We start from the raw sequence: 13,607 nt of genomic DNA on the forward strand, positions 1-13,607 counted from the left end.
CAAAAGGTGGCGCTACAAAGTATTAACTTAAAGGGGCTGAATAATTTTGCACACCCAATTTTTCAGTTTTTGATTTGTTAAAAAAGTTTGAAATATCCAATAAATGTCGTTCCACTTCATGATTGTGTCCCACTTGTTGTTGATTCTTCACAAAAAAATACAGTTTTATATCTTTATGTTTGAAGCCTGAAATGTGGCAAAAGGTCGCAAAGTCCAAGGGGGCCGAATACTTTCGCAAGGCACTGTATATAAAGTGAATATATAAAGTTAAATAAACAATAAAAATTAACAGTAAACATTATACATACAGAAGTGTCAAAACAATAAAGACATTACAAACGTCATATTATATATATATATACAGTGTTTTAACTATGTACAAATGGTTAAAGGACACAAGATAAAATAAATAAGCATAAATATGGGTTGTATTTACAATGGTGTTTGTTCTTCACTGGTTGCCCTTTTCTCGTGGCAACAGGTCACAAATCTTGCTGCTGTGACGGCACACTGTGGAATTTCACCCAGTAGATATGGGAGTTTTTTCAAAATTGGGTTTGTTTTCTAAATCTTTGTGGATCTGTGTAATCTGAGGGAAATATGTCTCTCTAATATGGTCATACATTTGGCAGGAGGTTAGGAAGTGCAGCTCAGTTTCCACCTCATTGTGTGGGTAGTGAGCACATAGCCTGTCTTCTCTTGAGAGCCAGGTCTGTCTACGGCGGCCTTTCTCAATAGCAATATGCTCACTGAGTCTGTACATAGTCAAAGCTTTCCTTAAGTTTAGGTCAGTCACAGTGGTCAGGTATTCTGCCGCTGTGTACTCTCTGTGTAGGGCCAAATAGCATTCTAGTTTGCTCTGTTTTTTTTGTTAATTCTTTCCAATGTGTCAAGTAATTATCTTTTGGTTTTCTCATGATTTGGTTGGGTCTAATTGTGCTGTTGTCCTGGGGCTCTGTAGGGTGTGTTTGTGTTTGTGAACAGAGCCCCAGGAACAGCTTGCTAAAGGGACTCTTCTCCAGGTTCATCTCTCTGTAGGTGATGGCTTTGTTATGGAAGGTTTGGGAATCGTTTCCTTTCAGGTGGTTGTAGAATTTAACAGCTCTTTTCTGGATTTTGATAATTAGTGGGTATCGGCCTAATTCTGCTCTGCATGCATTATTTGGTGTTCTACGTTGTACACTGAGGATATTTTTGCAGAATTCTGCATGCAGAGTCTCAATTTGGTGTTTGTCCCATTTTGTGAAGTCTTGGTTGGTGAGCGGACCCCAGACCTCTCCCATTCTTCTTTCTCTCTCTCTCTCTCTCCTCTCTCTTCACCTGTCTCTCTCTCTCTCCTCTCTCTTCCCCTGTCTCGCCTCTTTCTTCCCCTGTGTCTCTCTCTCTCTCTCTCTCGCTCTCTTCCCCTGTCTCTCTCTCTTTCTTCCCCTGTCTCTCTCTCCCTCTCTTCCCCTGTCTCTCTCTCGCTCTCTCTCTCTCTCTCTCTCTCTTCCCGTCTCTCTCTCGCTCTCTCTCTCTCTTCCCGTCTCTCTCTCTCTCTTTCGCTCTCTTCCCCTGTCTCTCTCCCTCTCTCTTCCCCTGTCTCTCTCTCTCTCTCTTCCCCTGTCTCTCTCACTCACTCTCTCTCTCTCTCTCTCTGTCTCTGTCTTTGTCTGAGAGTGTTGATAGCTGTGGCGTTCGGTTATTGTCCTCCCTGTGTTGATAGAGGTCAGAGTGTTGATAGCTGTGATGTTGGGTTATTGTCCTCCCTCCGTTGTTTTGAGAGGTCAGAGTGTTGGTGGGCTGGTTTGATGACTCCATCTGTCTTGCAGTTTATGTGCGTCCAGTTGATTTGGCAGGGACGGTTTACGTGGGACTGTGAGTGATTGATAGTCATTGAGATGCCTTCTCCCACAAGCATTCAACCTATTTTGGGGGAAGGGAACTCCAAGCCTGGCCAATGACTAACAACCATATTGTACCATACGGTGCATTCAGAAAGTATTCAGACCCCTTGACTTTTTCCACATTTTGTTAAGTTACAGCCTTATTCTAAAATGGATTTAAATTGCCCCCCCCCCCCTCTCTCTTCAATCTACACACAATACTCCATAATGACAAAGCAAAAACAGTTTTTTCAAAATTTTTGCAAATGTATATATTATATATATTTTTTGTTGTTGAAATATTACATTTACATAAGTATTCAGTATTCTTTACTCAATACTTTGTTAAAGCAACTTTGGCAGTGATTACAGCCTCCACTCTTCTTGGGTAATGACGCTACAAGCTTGGCACACCTGTATTGGGGGAGTTTCTCCCATTCTTCTCTGCAGATCCTCTCAAGCTCTGTCAGGTTGGATGGGGAGCGTTGCTGCACAGCTATTTTCAGGTCTCTGCAGAGATGTTCGATCAGGTTCAAGTCTGGGCTCTGGCAGGGCCACTCAAAGACATTCACTTTGCTCAGTTCATCTTTCACTTGATCCTGACTAGTCTCCCAGTCCCTGTCGCTGAAAACATCCCCACAGCATGACGCTGCCACCACCATGCTTCACCGTAGGGATGGTGCCAGGTTAACTCCAGACGTGACGCTGGGCATTCAGGACAAATAGTTCAATCTTGGATTCATCAGACCAGATAATCTTGTTTCTTATGGTCTGAGAGTCTTTTGGTGCCTTTTGGTAAACTCTAATAGGGCTGTCATGTACCCTTTACTGAGGAGTGGCTTCCGTCTGACCACTCTACCATAAAAGTCTGATTGATGGAGTACTGCAGAGATGGTTGTCCTTCTGGAAGGTTCTCCCATCTCCACTGAGGAACTCTAGAGCTCTGTCAGAGTGACCATCGGTTTCATGGTCACCTTCCTGACCAAGGCCCTTCTCCCCCGATTGCTCAGTTTGTCCGGGCGGCCAGATCTAGGAAGAGTCTTGGTCGTTTCAAACTTCATCCATTTATCAATGATGGAGGCCACTGTGTTCTTGGGGACCTTCAATGCTGCAGAAATGTTTTGGTACCCTCCCCCAGATCTGTTGGGGAAGCACCTGACCTTAATTTCGTGTCTGAAAACTTATTTTAAAAAAGGTATTTCTTTTGATTATATTTTAATGTCTTAAAACCTGTTTTTGTCGTTATGTGTAGATAGCTGAGGATTAAAAAAATATAGATTTTAGAATAAGTCTGTAAACGTAACAAAATGTGGAAAAGGTCCAGGGGTCTGAATACCTTCCCGAAGGCGCCGGACGTTTAGAATGACATTTTAGCTAACAGTATTGCAGTCAATTGTTATCCCGTTCAGACTAAAGCATAAGATGCAATCTCACTCTCTAATGACGTAGCTAGAAGAATAAGACGTTTCTAAACTACATTTTTTTTGAACGAAGATCTGACTTTATGCTCAGCTGACACTGTGATACTGATCTTGCCCTGTCTCTTCCTCCCTCAGCACCAAATGGACCCTTCCGGTAACTTCTACAATTACAGAACGGCGTTGAGAGGAGCGACACAGAGGTCTAGAACAGCCAACAGCACTAGAGAGAAGGTGAGCCTCGATACTTTCACTCACATCTGAGATTCAGGACCCGGTATTTCATTCAACGTGTTAGAGTAGGAGATCTAGTAGATCTAGTAGATTCTAGGAGATTCTAGTAGATTCTAGGAGATTCTAGTAGATTATAGGAGATCTAGTAGATTCTAGGAGATCTAGTAGATCTAGTAGGTTCTAGGAGATCTAGTAGATTCTAGGAGATCTAGTAGATTCTAGGAGATTCTAGGAGATCTAGTAGATTCTAGGAGATCTAGTAGATTCTAGGATATTCTAGGAGATCTAGTAGATTCTAGGAGATTCTAGGAGATCTAGTAGATCTAGTAGATTCTAGGAGATCTAGTAGATTCTAGGAGATTCTAGGAGATCTAGGAGATTCTAGGAGATTCTAGGAGATCTAGTAGATTCTAGGAGATCTAGTAGATTCTAGGAGATCTAGTAGATCTAGTAGATTCTAGGAGATCTAATAGATCTAGTAGATTCTAGGAGATATAGTAGATTCTAGTAGATCTAGTAGATTCTAGGAGATCTAGTAGATTCTAGGAGATCTAGTAGATTCTGATTTCTTCAAATGGTGGGAACGTCCTCTGTGGTCTGTACACTGATCTGTGGTCAGTACACTGGTCTGTACACTGATCTGTGGTCAGTACACTGGTCTGTACACTGATCTGTGGTCAGTACACTGGTCTGTACACTGATCTGTGGTCAGTACACTGGTCTGTACACTGATCTGTGGTCAGTACACTGGTCTGTACACTGATCTGTGGTCAGTACACTGGTCTGTGGAAATGTCCTGTACTGTTACCCAGGCAGCTGAATTCAATCCTGACGTCTTCTCTCTCTCCTTTCTCTGTCTCCTCTCTCTCTCTCTCTCAGATCGTTATCCCGTTCTTCAGCCTACTGATTAAAGACATCTACTTCCTGAACGAGGGATGTTCCAACAGGATGCAGAATGGACACGTTAACTTTGAGGTGGGACGTTAAACGGGTATCCTGACTCTCTGTGAAGATCACTAAAGATCCCATGGCACTTATCGAAAGAGTAGTGGGGGTGAACCCCTGGTGTTCAGGATAAATTCACCAAGCTGGCCCTAATTCCCAGCTTCCAATTGGTCCGTTCATCCCACTTCCTCTCCCCTGTAACTATGCCCCAGGTTGTTGCCGGTAAATGAGAACGTGTTGTCAGTCAACTTACCCGGTAAAACAAGGTTAGGGTAAGGCCTTAATATATCTCTGCTCCACCAGTTCCAAAAGTGTCCCATTGCTAAGGGAGACATTATATTTGCACTATATAGACAAGGACAATTTTAGCGAGCCCCCTCCCTATAACTGACAGAGAATGAGGAAGTGAGACTTTCCATTGGTAAACCCCAGCTACACTACATCAGAAAAAATGTGGAATGAACCTTTTAAGCTACTTTTTATTATTGGAGACCTCCATACATGTCAAAAGTTTGGACACACCTACTCATTCAAAGGGTTTTTCTTTATTTTTTTTACAATTTTCTACATTGTAGAATAATAGTGACGACATCACAACTATGAAATAACACATATGAAATCATGCAGTAATATTTTAGATTTTTTCAAACCCTTTGCCTTGATGACAGCTTTGCACACTTTTGGCATTCTCTCAACCAGCTTCATGAGGAATGCTTTTCCAATAGTCTTGAAGGAGTTCCCACATATGCTGAGCACTTGTTGGCTGCTTTTCTGTCACTCTGCGGTCCAACTCATCCCAAACCATCTCAATTGGTTTGGGTGATTGTGGAGGTCATCTGGTGCTGCCTGGCGGTGTGTTGGGTCATTGTCCTGTTGAAAAACAAATGATAGTCCCACTAAGCACAAACCAGATGGGATGATGTATCACTGCAGAATGCTGTGGTGGCCATGCTGGTTAAGTGTGCCCTGAATTCTAAATAAATCACTGACAGGGTCACCAGCAAAGCATACCCAACCCCATCACACCTCCTCCTCCATGCTTCACGGTGGGAACCACACATGCAGAGATCATCCGTTCACCTACTATGCGTCTCAGAACCAAAAATCTCAAATTTGGACTCTTCAGGCCAAACGACAGATTTTCACCAGTGCTCGTGTTTCTTGGCCCAAGCAAGTCTCTTCTTCTTATTGGTGTCCTTTAGCAGTGGTTTCTTCAGCAATTCATCCATGAAGGCCTGATTCACACAGTCTCCTCTGAACAGTTGAGATGTGTCTGTTACTTGAACAGTTAACTCTAATGAACTTATCCTCTGCAGCAGAGGTAACTCTGGGTCTTCCTTTCCTGTGGCAATTCTCATGAGAGCGAGTTTCATCACATCGCTTAATGGTTTTTGCAACTGCAGTTGAAGAAACTTCCCAAGTTCTTGAAATGATCCGAATTGACTGACCTTCATGTCTTAAAGTAATGATGGACTGTCGTTTCTCTTTGCTTATTTGAGCTGTTCAAATAGTAAAATACCAACTATCTTCTGCATACCACACCTACCTTGTCACAACAGAACTGATAGGCTCAAACACATTAAGAAGGAAAGGAATTCCACAAATTAACGTTTAACAAGGCACACCTGTTAATTTAAATGCATTCCAGGTGATTACATAATGAAACTGGTTGAGAGAATGCCAAGTGTGAGCAAAGCTGTCATCAAGGCAAAGGATGGCTACTTTGATGAATCTCAAATATAAAATATATTTTGATTTGTTAAACTTCTTTTTTTATAGTTACTACATGATTCCATATGTGTTATTTAATAGTTTTGATGTCTTCACTGTTATTCTACAAGGTAGAAAATAGTAAAAATAAAGAAAAACCCTGAAATGAGTAGGTGTTCTAGAACCCTGGAATGAGTAGGTGTTCTAGAACCCTGGAATGAGTAGGTGTGTCCAAAATTTGGGCTGATACTGTATATGCTCAGCAACATAAGTCAACCAGTGAATATTATTATCAGGTTAGGGTTAGGTTGCGGTAAGGTTAGGGTTAGGTTGTGGTAAGGTTAGGGTTAGGTTGTGGTAAGGTTAGGGTTAGGTTGCGGTAAGGTTAGGGTTAGGTTGCGGTAAGGTTAGGGTTAGGTTGCGGTAAGGTTAGGGTTAGGTTGCGGTAAGGTTAGTGTTAGGTTGTGGTAAGGTTAGGGTTTAGGTTGTGGTTAGGTTAGGGTTAGGTTGCGGTAAGGTTAGGGTTAGGTTGTGGTAAGGTTAGGGTTTAGGTTAAGGTCTGGTTAGAGAACTTCTTTATTAATCTTCATATTGTTTTCACATTGCTGAAATGTTTTCCGCAAATATTAACATTATAGTTTTTTCCCCCCCCACGGTGTTTCAAATGTTATTTTAACATTTTATTCTTATTTTTTTAAACATTGTTTTCAGAAATTCTGGGAGATGGCGAAGCGGGTCAGTGAGTTCATGGTTTGGAAGAAGGTGGAGTGTCCGTTTGAGAAAGACCGTAAAATCCTCCAGTACCTGCTCACCGTACCAGTGTTCAGTGAGGACAGTATGTACAATCCCTCATACCCCCCCCCCAATAAAGGGTTAGGGTTATATAATATATATATATATATAATATTTTAAACAAGGTTCAAGGTGTCATTCCAACTAAGTCACTACAGGAAGACTTAAGAACCTGTCCAACTACAGGAGAAGCTGTTTTAATGTCCTGCTGCTGTGACTGTAATGAGTTGAGGCTGATGGTGTCTTTATGTCCTCTCTCTCTCTGTCTCTCTCTCTCTCTCTCTCTCTCTCTCTCTCTCTCTCTCTCTCTCTCTCTGTCTCTGTCTCTCTCTCTCTCTCTCTCTCTCTCTCTCTCTCTCTCTCTCTATGTCTCTCTCTCTCTATGTCTCTCTCTCTCTCTCTCTATGTCTCTCTCAATGTCTCTCTCTCTCTCTCTCTCTCTCTCTCTCTCTCTCTCTCTGTCTCTCTCTCTCTCTGTCTCTCTCTCTCTCTCTCTCTCTCTCTCTGTCTCTCTCTCTCTCTCTCTCTCTCTCTCTCTCTCTCTCTGTCTCTCTCTCTCTCTCTCTCTCTCTCTGTCTCTCTCTCTCTCTCTCTCTCTCTCTCTCTCTCTCTCGCTCTCTCTCTCTATGTCTCTCTCTCTCTCTCTCTCTCTCTCTCTGTCTCTCTCTCTCTGTCTCTCTCTCTCTCTCTCTCTCTCTCCTCTCTCAGCTCTGTATCTGGCCTCTTATGAGAGTGAAGGCCCTGAGAACCACATGGAGAAGGACAGATGGAAGTCTCTGAGGTGTGTGTACCCCCCTCCCCGTGGTGTTTGTATGTGTGTTCCCTGGGGGGCAGCTACATTTGTCATAGTTGTCACCCACACTCGTCGACCAAAAGGGGGGAGGGGGGGGGGGGTACATGCTCATCCGCCCACTAGTCAATAACTCTCTCACACACACTGTGTTTTCACACACACGCTGACCCGTCCACTAGTCAATAACTCACACACACACACACACACACACACACACAGTAATGTCATGCCATCGGTGCTGGGAGTGTAATATGTATCTCAGACATGATGGAGGAAGATTCATTCGTCTTTTATCAGTGTGGTTGAATATTATCCTCAGCCCAGGGAGCTGACTAAGACCCAGTCAGCCAGCCAGCCAGTCAGTTAGCCAGCCAGTCAGTTAGCCAGACAGTTAGTTAACCAGCCAGTCAGCCAGCCAGTCAGCCAGCCAGTCAGTCAGTTAGCCACCCAGCCAGCCAGTTAGCCAGTCAGTTAGCCAGCCAGTCAGTCAGCCAGTCAGTTAGCCAGCCAGTTAGCCAGCCAGTTAGTTAGCCACCCAGCCAGCCAGTTAGCCAGCCAGTTAGTTAGCCAGCCAGTCAGTTAGCCAGACAGTTAGTTAGCCAGCCAGTCAGTTAGCCAGCCAGCCAGTCAGTTAGCCAGCCAGTCCGTTAGCCAACCAGCCAGCTAGTCAGTTAGCCAGCCAGTCAGTTAGCCAGCCAGTCAGTTAGCCAGCCAGCCGGTCAGTTAGCCAGCCGGTCAGTTAGCCAGCCAGCCAGCCAGCCAGTCAGTTAGCCAGTCAGTTAGCCAGTCAGTCAGCCACTCAGTCAGTTAGTCAGTCAGTTAGCCAGTCAGTCAGCCAGTCAGTTAGCCAGCCAGCCAGTCAGTTAGCCAGTCAGTTAGCCAGCCAGCCATCAATCCAGCCAGTCAGAAAAAAGTATTTAGTCAGCCACCAATTGTGCATGTTCTCCCACTTAAAAAGATGAGAGAGGCCTGTAATTTTCATCATAGGTACACTTCAACTATGACAGACAAAATGAGAAAAAACAATCCAGAAAATCACATTGTAGGATTTTTAATGAATTTATTTGCAAATTATGGTGGAAAATAAGTAATAAGTATAATATATATATTACAGTATATCTGACTGAGCCCAGACCTGAATGCGTACCATCCATCCAGCTAGTCCGCTTGCAGTGAGTGGCTGGTTAGGCTGGTCCTGGCTGGTCCTGGCTGGTTAGGCTGGTCCTGGCTGGTTAGGCTGGTCCTGGCTGGTTAGGCTGGTTAGGCTGGTCCTGGCTGATCCTGGCTGGTTAGGCTGGTCCTGGCTGGTTAGGCTGGTCCTGGCTGGTCCTGTCTGGTTAGGCTGGTCCTGGCTGGTTAGGCTGGTCCTGGCTGGTCCTGGCTGGTCCTGTCTGGTTAGGCTGGTCCTGGCTGGTTAGGCTGGTCCTGGCTCCAGTGGGGTGAGATGGGCTGGGCGAATCCACCTGTCTGTGCGGGTGCTGTCACGTTTCTCTGATAGCCATCTGGCCAGGCTGGTGTTGTTTGTCTCCCTTCCCCACTGCGACAGAACCTGTTACATTACTTCAGACTGGCCGTGTCAGCACAGCACGCCTCTAGCCCGCCCACGCAGAGACACACACACACACACACACACTTGCCTCTATCACCACTGCTGATAAGCCTGGAGTTTGGCTCAGAGCCTCTAGCCCAGCAATGTGCTTTATGGCTGTTCCAGGACAGGGAAGGGGTTGGGGTTATTAACCTTCTCTAAGTAGACACACGGAACAGACGGTGTTGTATTGATTTCTGCTATTGTAGCAGTAGTACATAGAAGAATCATTGTCTTTTATCAGTGTGGTTGTATATTATCCTCAGAGCCCAGGGAGCTGACTAAGACCCAGTCAGCCAGTCAGTTAGCCAGCCAGACAGTAAGTCAGTTAGCCAGCCAGTCAGTTAGTCAGTCAGTTAGCCAGCCAGACAGTAAGTCAGTTAGCCAGCCAGTCAGTTAGCCAGTTAGCCAGCCAGTCAGTTAGTCAGTCAGTTAGCCAGCCAGACAGTCAGTCAGTTAGCCAGCCAGACAGTAAGTCAGTTAGCCAGCCAGTCAGTTAGTCAGTCAGTTAGCCAGCCAGACAGTAAGTCAGTTAGCCAGCCAGTCAGTTAGCCAGTTAGCCAGCCAGTCAGTTAGCCAGTTAGCCAGCCAGACAGTAAGTCAGTTAGCCAGCCAGTCAGTCAGCCAGTTAGCCAGCCAGCCAGTCAGTCAGTTAGCCAGCCAGACAGTAAGTCAGTTAGCCAGCCAGTCAGTTAGCCAGTTAGCCAGCCAGCCAGTCAGTTGGCCAGCCAGACAGTAAGTCAGTTAGCCAGCCAGTCAGTTAGCCAGCCAGTCAGTTAGCCAGTTAGTCAGCCAGTCAGTTAGCCAGCCAGTCAGTTAGCCAGTTAGTCAGCCAGTCAGTTAGCCAGCCAGTCAGTTAGCCAGTTAGCCAGTTAGTCAGCCAGTCAGTTAGCCAGCCAGACAGTAAGTCAGTTAGCCAGCCAGTCAGTTAGCCAGCCAGTCAGTTAGCCAGTTAGCCAGCCAGTCAGTTAGCCAGTTAGCCAGTTAGTCAGCCAGTCAGTTAGCCAGCCAGTCAGTTAGCCAGTTAGCCAGTTAGTCAGCCAGTCAGTTAGCCAGCCAGTCAGCCAGTCAGTTAGCCAGCCAGACAGTAAGTCAGTTAGCCAGCCAGTCAGTTAGCCAGCCAGTCAGTTAGCCAGTTAGTCAGCCAGTCAGTTAGCCAGCCAGTCAGTTAGCCAGTTAGCCAGTTAGTCAGCCAGTCAGTTAGCCAGCCAGTCAGTCAGTCAGTTAGCCAGCCAGACAGTAAGTCAGTTAGCCAGCCAGTCAGTCAGTCAGTTAGCCAGCCAGCCAGTCAGTCAACCAGCCTGCCAGTCAGTCAGTTAGCCAGCCAGCCAGTTAGCCAGCCAGTCAGTCAGCCAGTCAGTTAGCCAGCCAGTCAGTTAGCCAGCCAGCCAGTCAGTCAGCCAGTCAGGTAGCCATTACTGCTACAATACATAGATAAATACCTGTTAGATGTCTTGCTAATAGATGTTGTCTTTTCTCTCTCTCTCTCTTTCTTCCTGCCCCCCCAGATCCACTCTGCCAGTCAGTTAGCCAGTCAGTCAGTTAGCCAGCCAGTCAGTTAGCCAGCCACAATACTGCTACAATACATAGATAAATACCTGTTAGATGTCTTGCTAATAGATGTTGTCTTCCCCCCCCCCCCCCCAGATCCACTCTGCTAAGTAGAGTCTAGAGCTTCTGAACAGAACCATGTCAAACCCATCTGACAACCAAGCCTTACCCTGCGGTGATGTCCGAATAACAGTGTCCCTGTTTGGAAGGGAAACAACAAATCTGAACTGTACTATTCAGCAGAATCTTTTTCTGTTCCGCAGTCAAGGATTTCTAGCTAAGAATCCCTCCAGTTGATTGGCTCTTTCTTCACGCTACGTTTCCAAGGACAGCTTCTTTTTTTTTTTTTTCATCTCTTTTGTATGAATTTTGTAGCCTTTTACTGAAGACTTTACGACCATCACGACTGAGAAGAGGGGGGGGACGCGGGCGGGGGGGGGACCCAAGAAGATGCTTTTTGTTGTTGTCCTTTTGTCGTCTGCTGAAAACCTTATTTTTTTTAAAAATGTCTTTTGTTGAAACACACCATGTATGTCTTCACACCCCGGGTGAAACACAGTTGATGCAAATCATTGTCCCCGTGACATTTTCCAGGTGTATTTTCCTTTCTACGGAAACTAGGGAGTTGTCTGCTGGTTGGCCAACTGACTCAGTTCGAACAGGTGGAACTTTCTCTCTCCTTCTTTTAATGAACCAGCGTTTTGTTTACTGGGAACCAGTATACTGTGTAAATGGGGGTTAATCCTAACCCACGGCTATGTTGGTAGAGATATACATGAAGCTAACATTGTTTGTAGTGTTTGTTTGTTTGTGTGTGTTAATTTCAGGTTTTTCATTCGCTAATTGTTTTGTTTCTGTGGTCATTTGTTTTGTCTACGGTTATTGCGGATGCGTTTCCTCTTTCTAAAACCCAGTTTGGTCGACCAACAGCCTTGACAACTTTGACCGCTAAATATGTTCAGAGTGCATTGGAGAGATAATATGATGTCATTTTTTTGGGGGGGTTTGTTTGTGTTTTATATAAAGCGTTGTGTGATACTCTACAACGGGAAGAAACCCCTTTATCTCCTCACCCTTTATCAATGGGACACCTCGGCCACGGGCAGAGGGGTGTGTGGGGATTTTTGTGAAGATAGATAATGGCACCCTATTCCCTATGAAGTGCACCCTATTCCCTATGAAGTGCACCCTATTCCCTATGAAGTGCACCCTATTCCCTATGAAGTGCACCCTATTCCCTATGAAGTGCACCCTATTCCCTATGAAGTGCACCCTATTCCCTATGAAGTGCACCCTATTCCCTATGAAGTGCACCCTATTCCCTATGAAGTGCACCCTATTCCCTATGAAGTGCACCCTATTCCCTATGCACTGCACTACTTTACTCTGGCAGTATGTCTCTATGCCCTGATAATCAGTGTTATAAGGCTCTGCCACTAGCCAGTATGTCTCTATGTCCCTGATAATCAGTGCTATAAGGCTCTACCACTAGCCAGTATGTCCCTGATAATCAGTGTTATAAGGCTCTGCCACTAGCCAGTATGTCCCTGATAATCAGTGTTATAAGGCTCTACCACTAGCCAGCCACTCTGCTGGAATAAATATAATATTGTAGGACTGGACTGTAAACTTCAATCACTCAAGATAAGCCATCCTGTGTGAGAGTGGTTGTACCTACACACACACTGCAATCCCCTCCCCTCCCCATGAGTTTGGTAGTACAGAAATACAATGTGGTTGTATCGCCCCCTGGTGGTTTAGTTAAGTAAGTGCGGTGGAGGAGCAGTGTTGAGTGAATGAGATGTGTGTGTGTGTGTGTATATGATAGAGGAGATTTGTTTGAGACTTGAGGATGTGAAAGGTTTTTCCTCTGTTTAATGCTGGATCAAACTTCCTTTTTTCTCCTATATATTTTTTTCTTCATATTGTTATAATTATTTTCACCAAATGTTGTTTTATTTATGATCCTCTGTGTAGTTATTATTTCATGTTATGGATATTTACGATCATTTTATTGTGTTTTTGCTTATTTCATTTTGTACTAGGTACATAATATACTTCGGTAGTTATCAGATATTGGCCTAACAATTTTTTTTTTTAATACAGGTTTATATGAAAACACTTTCAGGGTACAAGCTAACACTATGAAGTCAAAAAATGATGGGCGCGTTCCAGGCCGACTACATTGCAGTCGTTGCATAGCCGATGTCTATCCAGGCATTGTGAGATCTGGCAGGCATCTGTAATTTAGTCCGTCTGGAACGCGGCCATTGACTGATGTCTAGCTTGCCTTGCCTTTGCATTTCTCCACTCTACATGACATTGTGGTTTACTGTGTAAATTATTCTGTTTTTTTTTCTACCTTGTGTTTTTCTGTTTGTATTTGGACTGTTACGATGGAATAGAGGATCTTTTTATTACTGAGTTAGTTGTGTTAAAGGAGAAAGTGACAAAGTTAATAAAAGAGTGCCTAAAAGGTGACGAGGGACACTGTTCATGTCTTTTTCAAGATTTTTTTTTTAAAGTCAGAGATTGACTGTGAAATACCAGAACTATAAAACAATACACATTTCAAACACACTCACATGGACAGATAACGGTTCAATGACAACCCACCGGTAATAGCCTATCTACAGTAATTACAGATGGGTAGCAATTAACCTTTTTTATATATATATATATATATATATATATATATATATATACAAATG

The 13,607-nt window shown here is 44.3% G+C and overlaps 1 protein-coding gene across 3 annotated transcripts in view; it reads left to right on the top strand.

Annotated features, from left to right (window-relative positions):
* The window catches only part of LOC110511702 (ras-GEF domain-containing family member 1B-A), a 167,638-nt gene extending 154,254 nt beyond the window's left edge, over nt 1–13,384 (top strand). For all 3 annotated transcript variants that reach the window (XM_036979229.2, XM_090236863.1, XM_036979230.2), the window contains 5 exons: nt 3,422–3,517; nt 4,397–4,492; nt 6,884–7,007; nt 7,673–7,745; nt 10,993–13,384. In XM_036979229.2, coding sequence (XP_036835124.2) covers nt 3,422–3,517; nt 4,397–4,492; nt 6,884–7,007; nt 7,673–7,745; nt 10,993–11,017 — 414 coding nt within the window. In that variant the 3' untranslated portion in view covers nt 11,018–13,384. The remainder of the gene's footprint in view (nt 1–3,421; nt 3,518–4,396; nt 4,493–6,883; nt 7,008–7,672; nt 7,746–10,992) is intronic.
* The last annotated feature ends 223 nt before the right edge of the window (nt 13,385–13,607 follow it).

Source organism: Oncorhynchus mykiss, chromosome 6 (assembly GCF_057628025.1).
Source record: "Oncorhynchus mykiss isolate SJ-2025 chromosome 6, ASM5762802v1, whole genome shotgun sequence".
Taxonomy (NCBI): domain Eukaryota; kingdom Metazoa; phylum Chordata; class Actinopteri; order Salmoniformes; family Salmonidae; genus Oncorhynchus; species Oncorhynchus mykiss.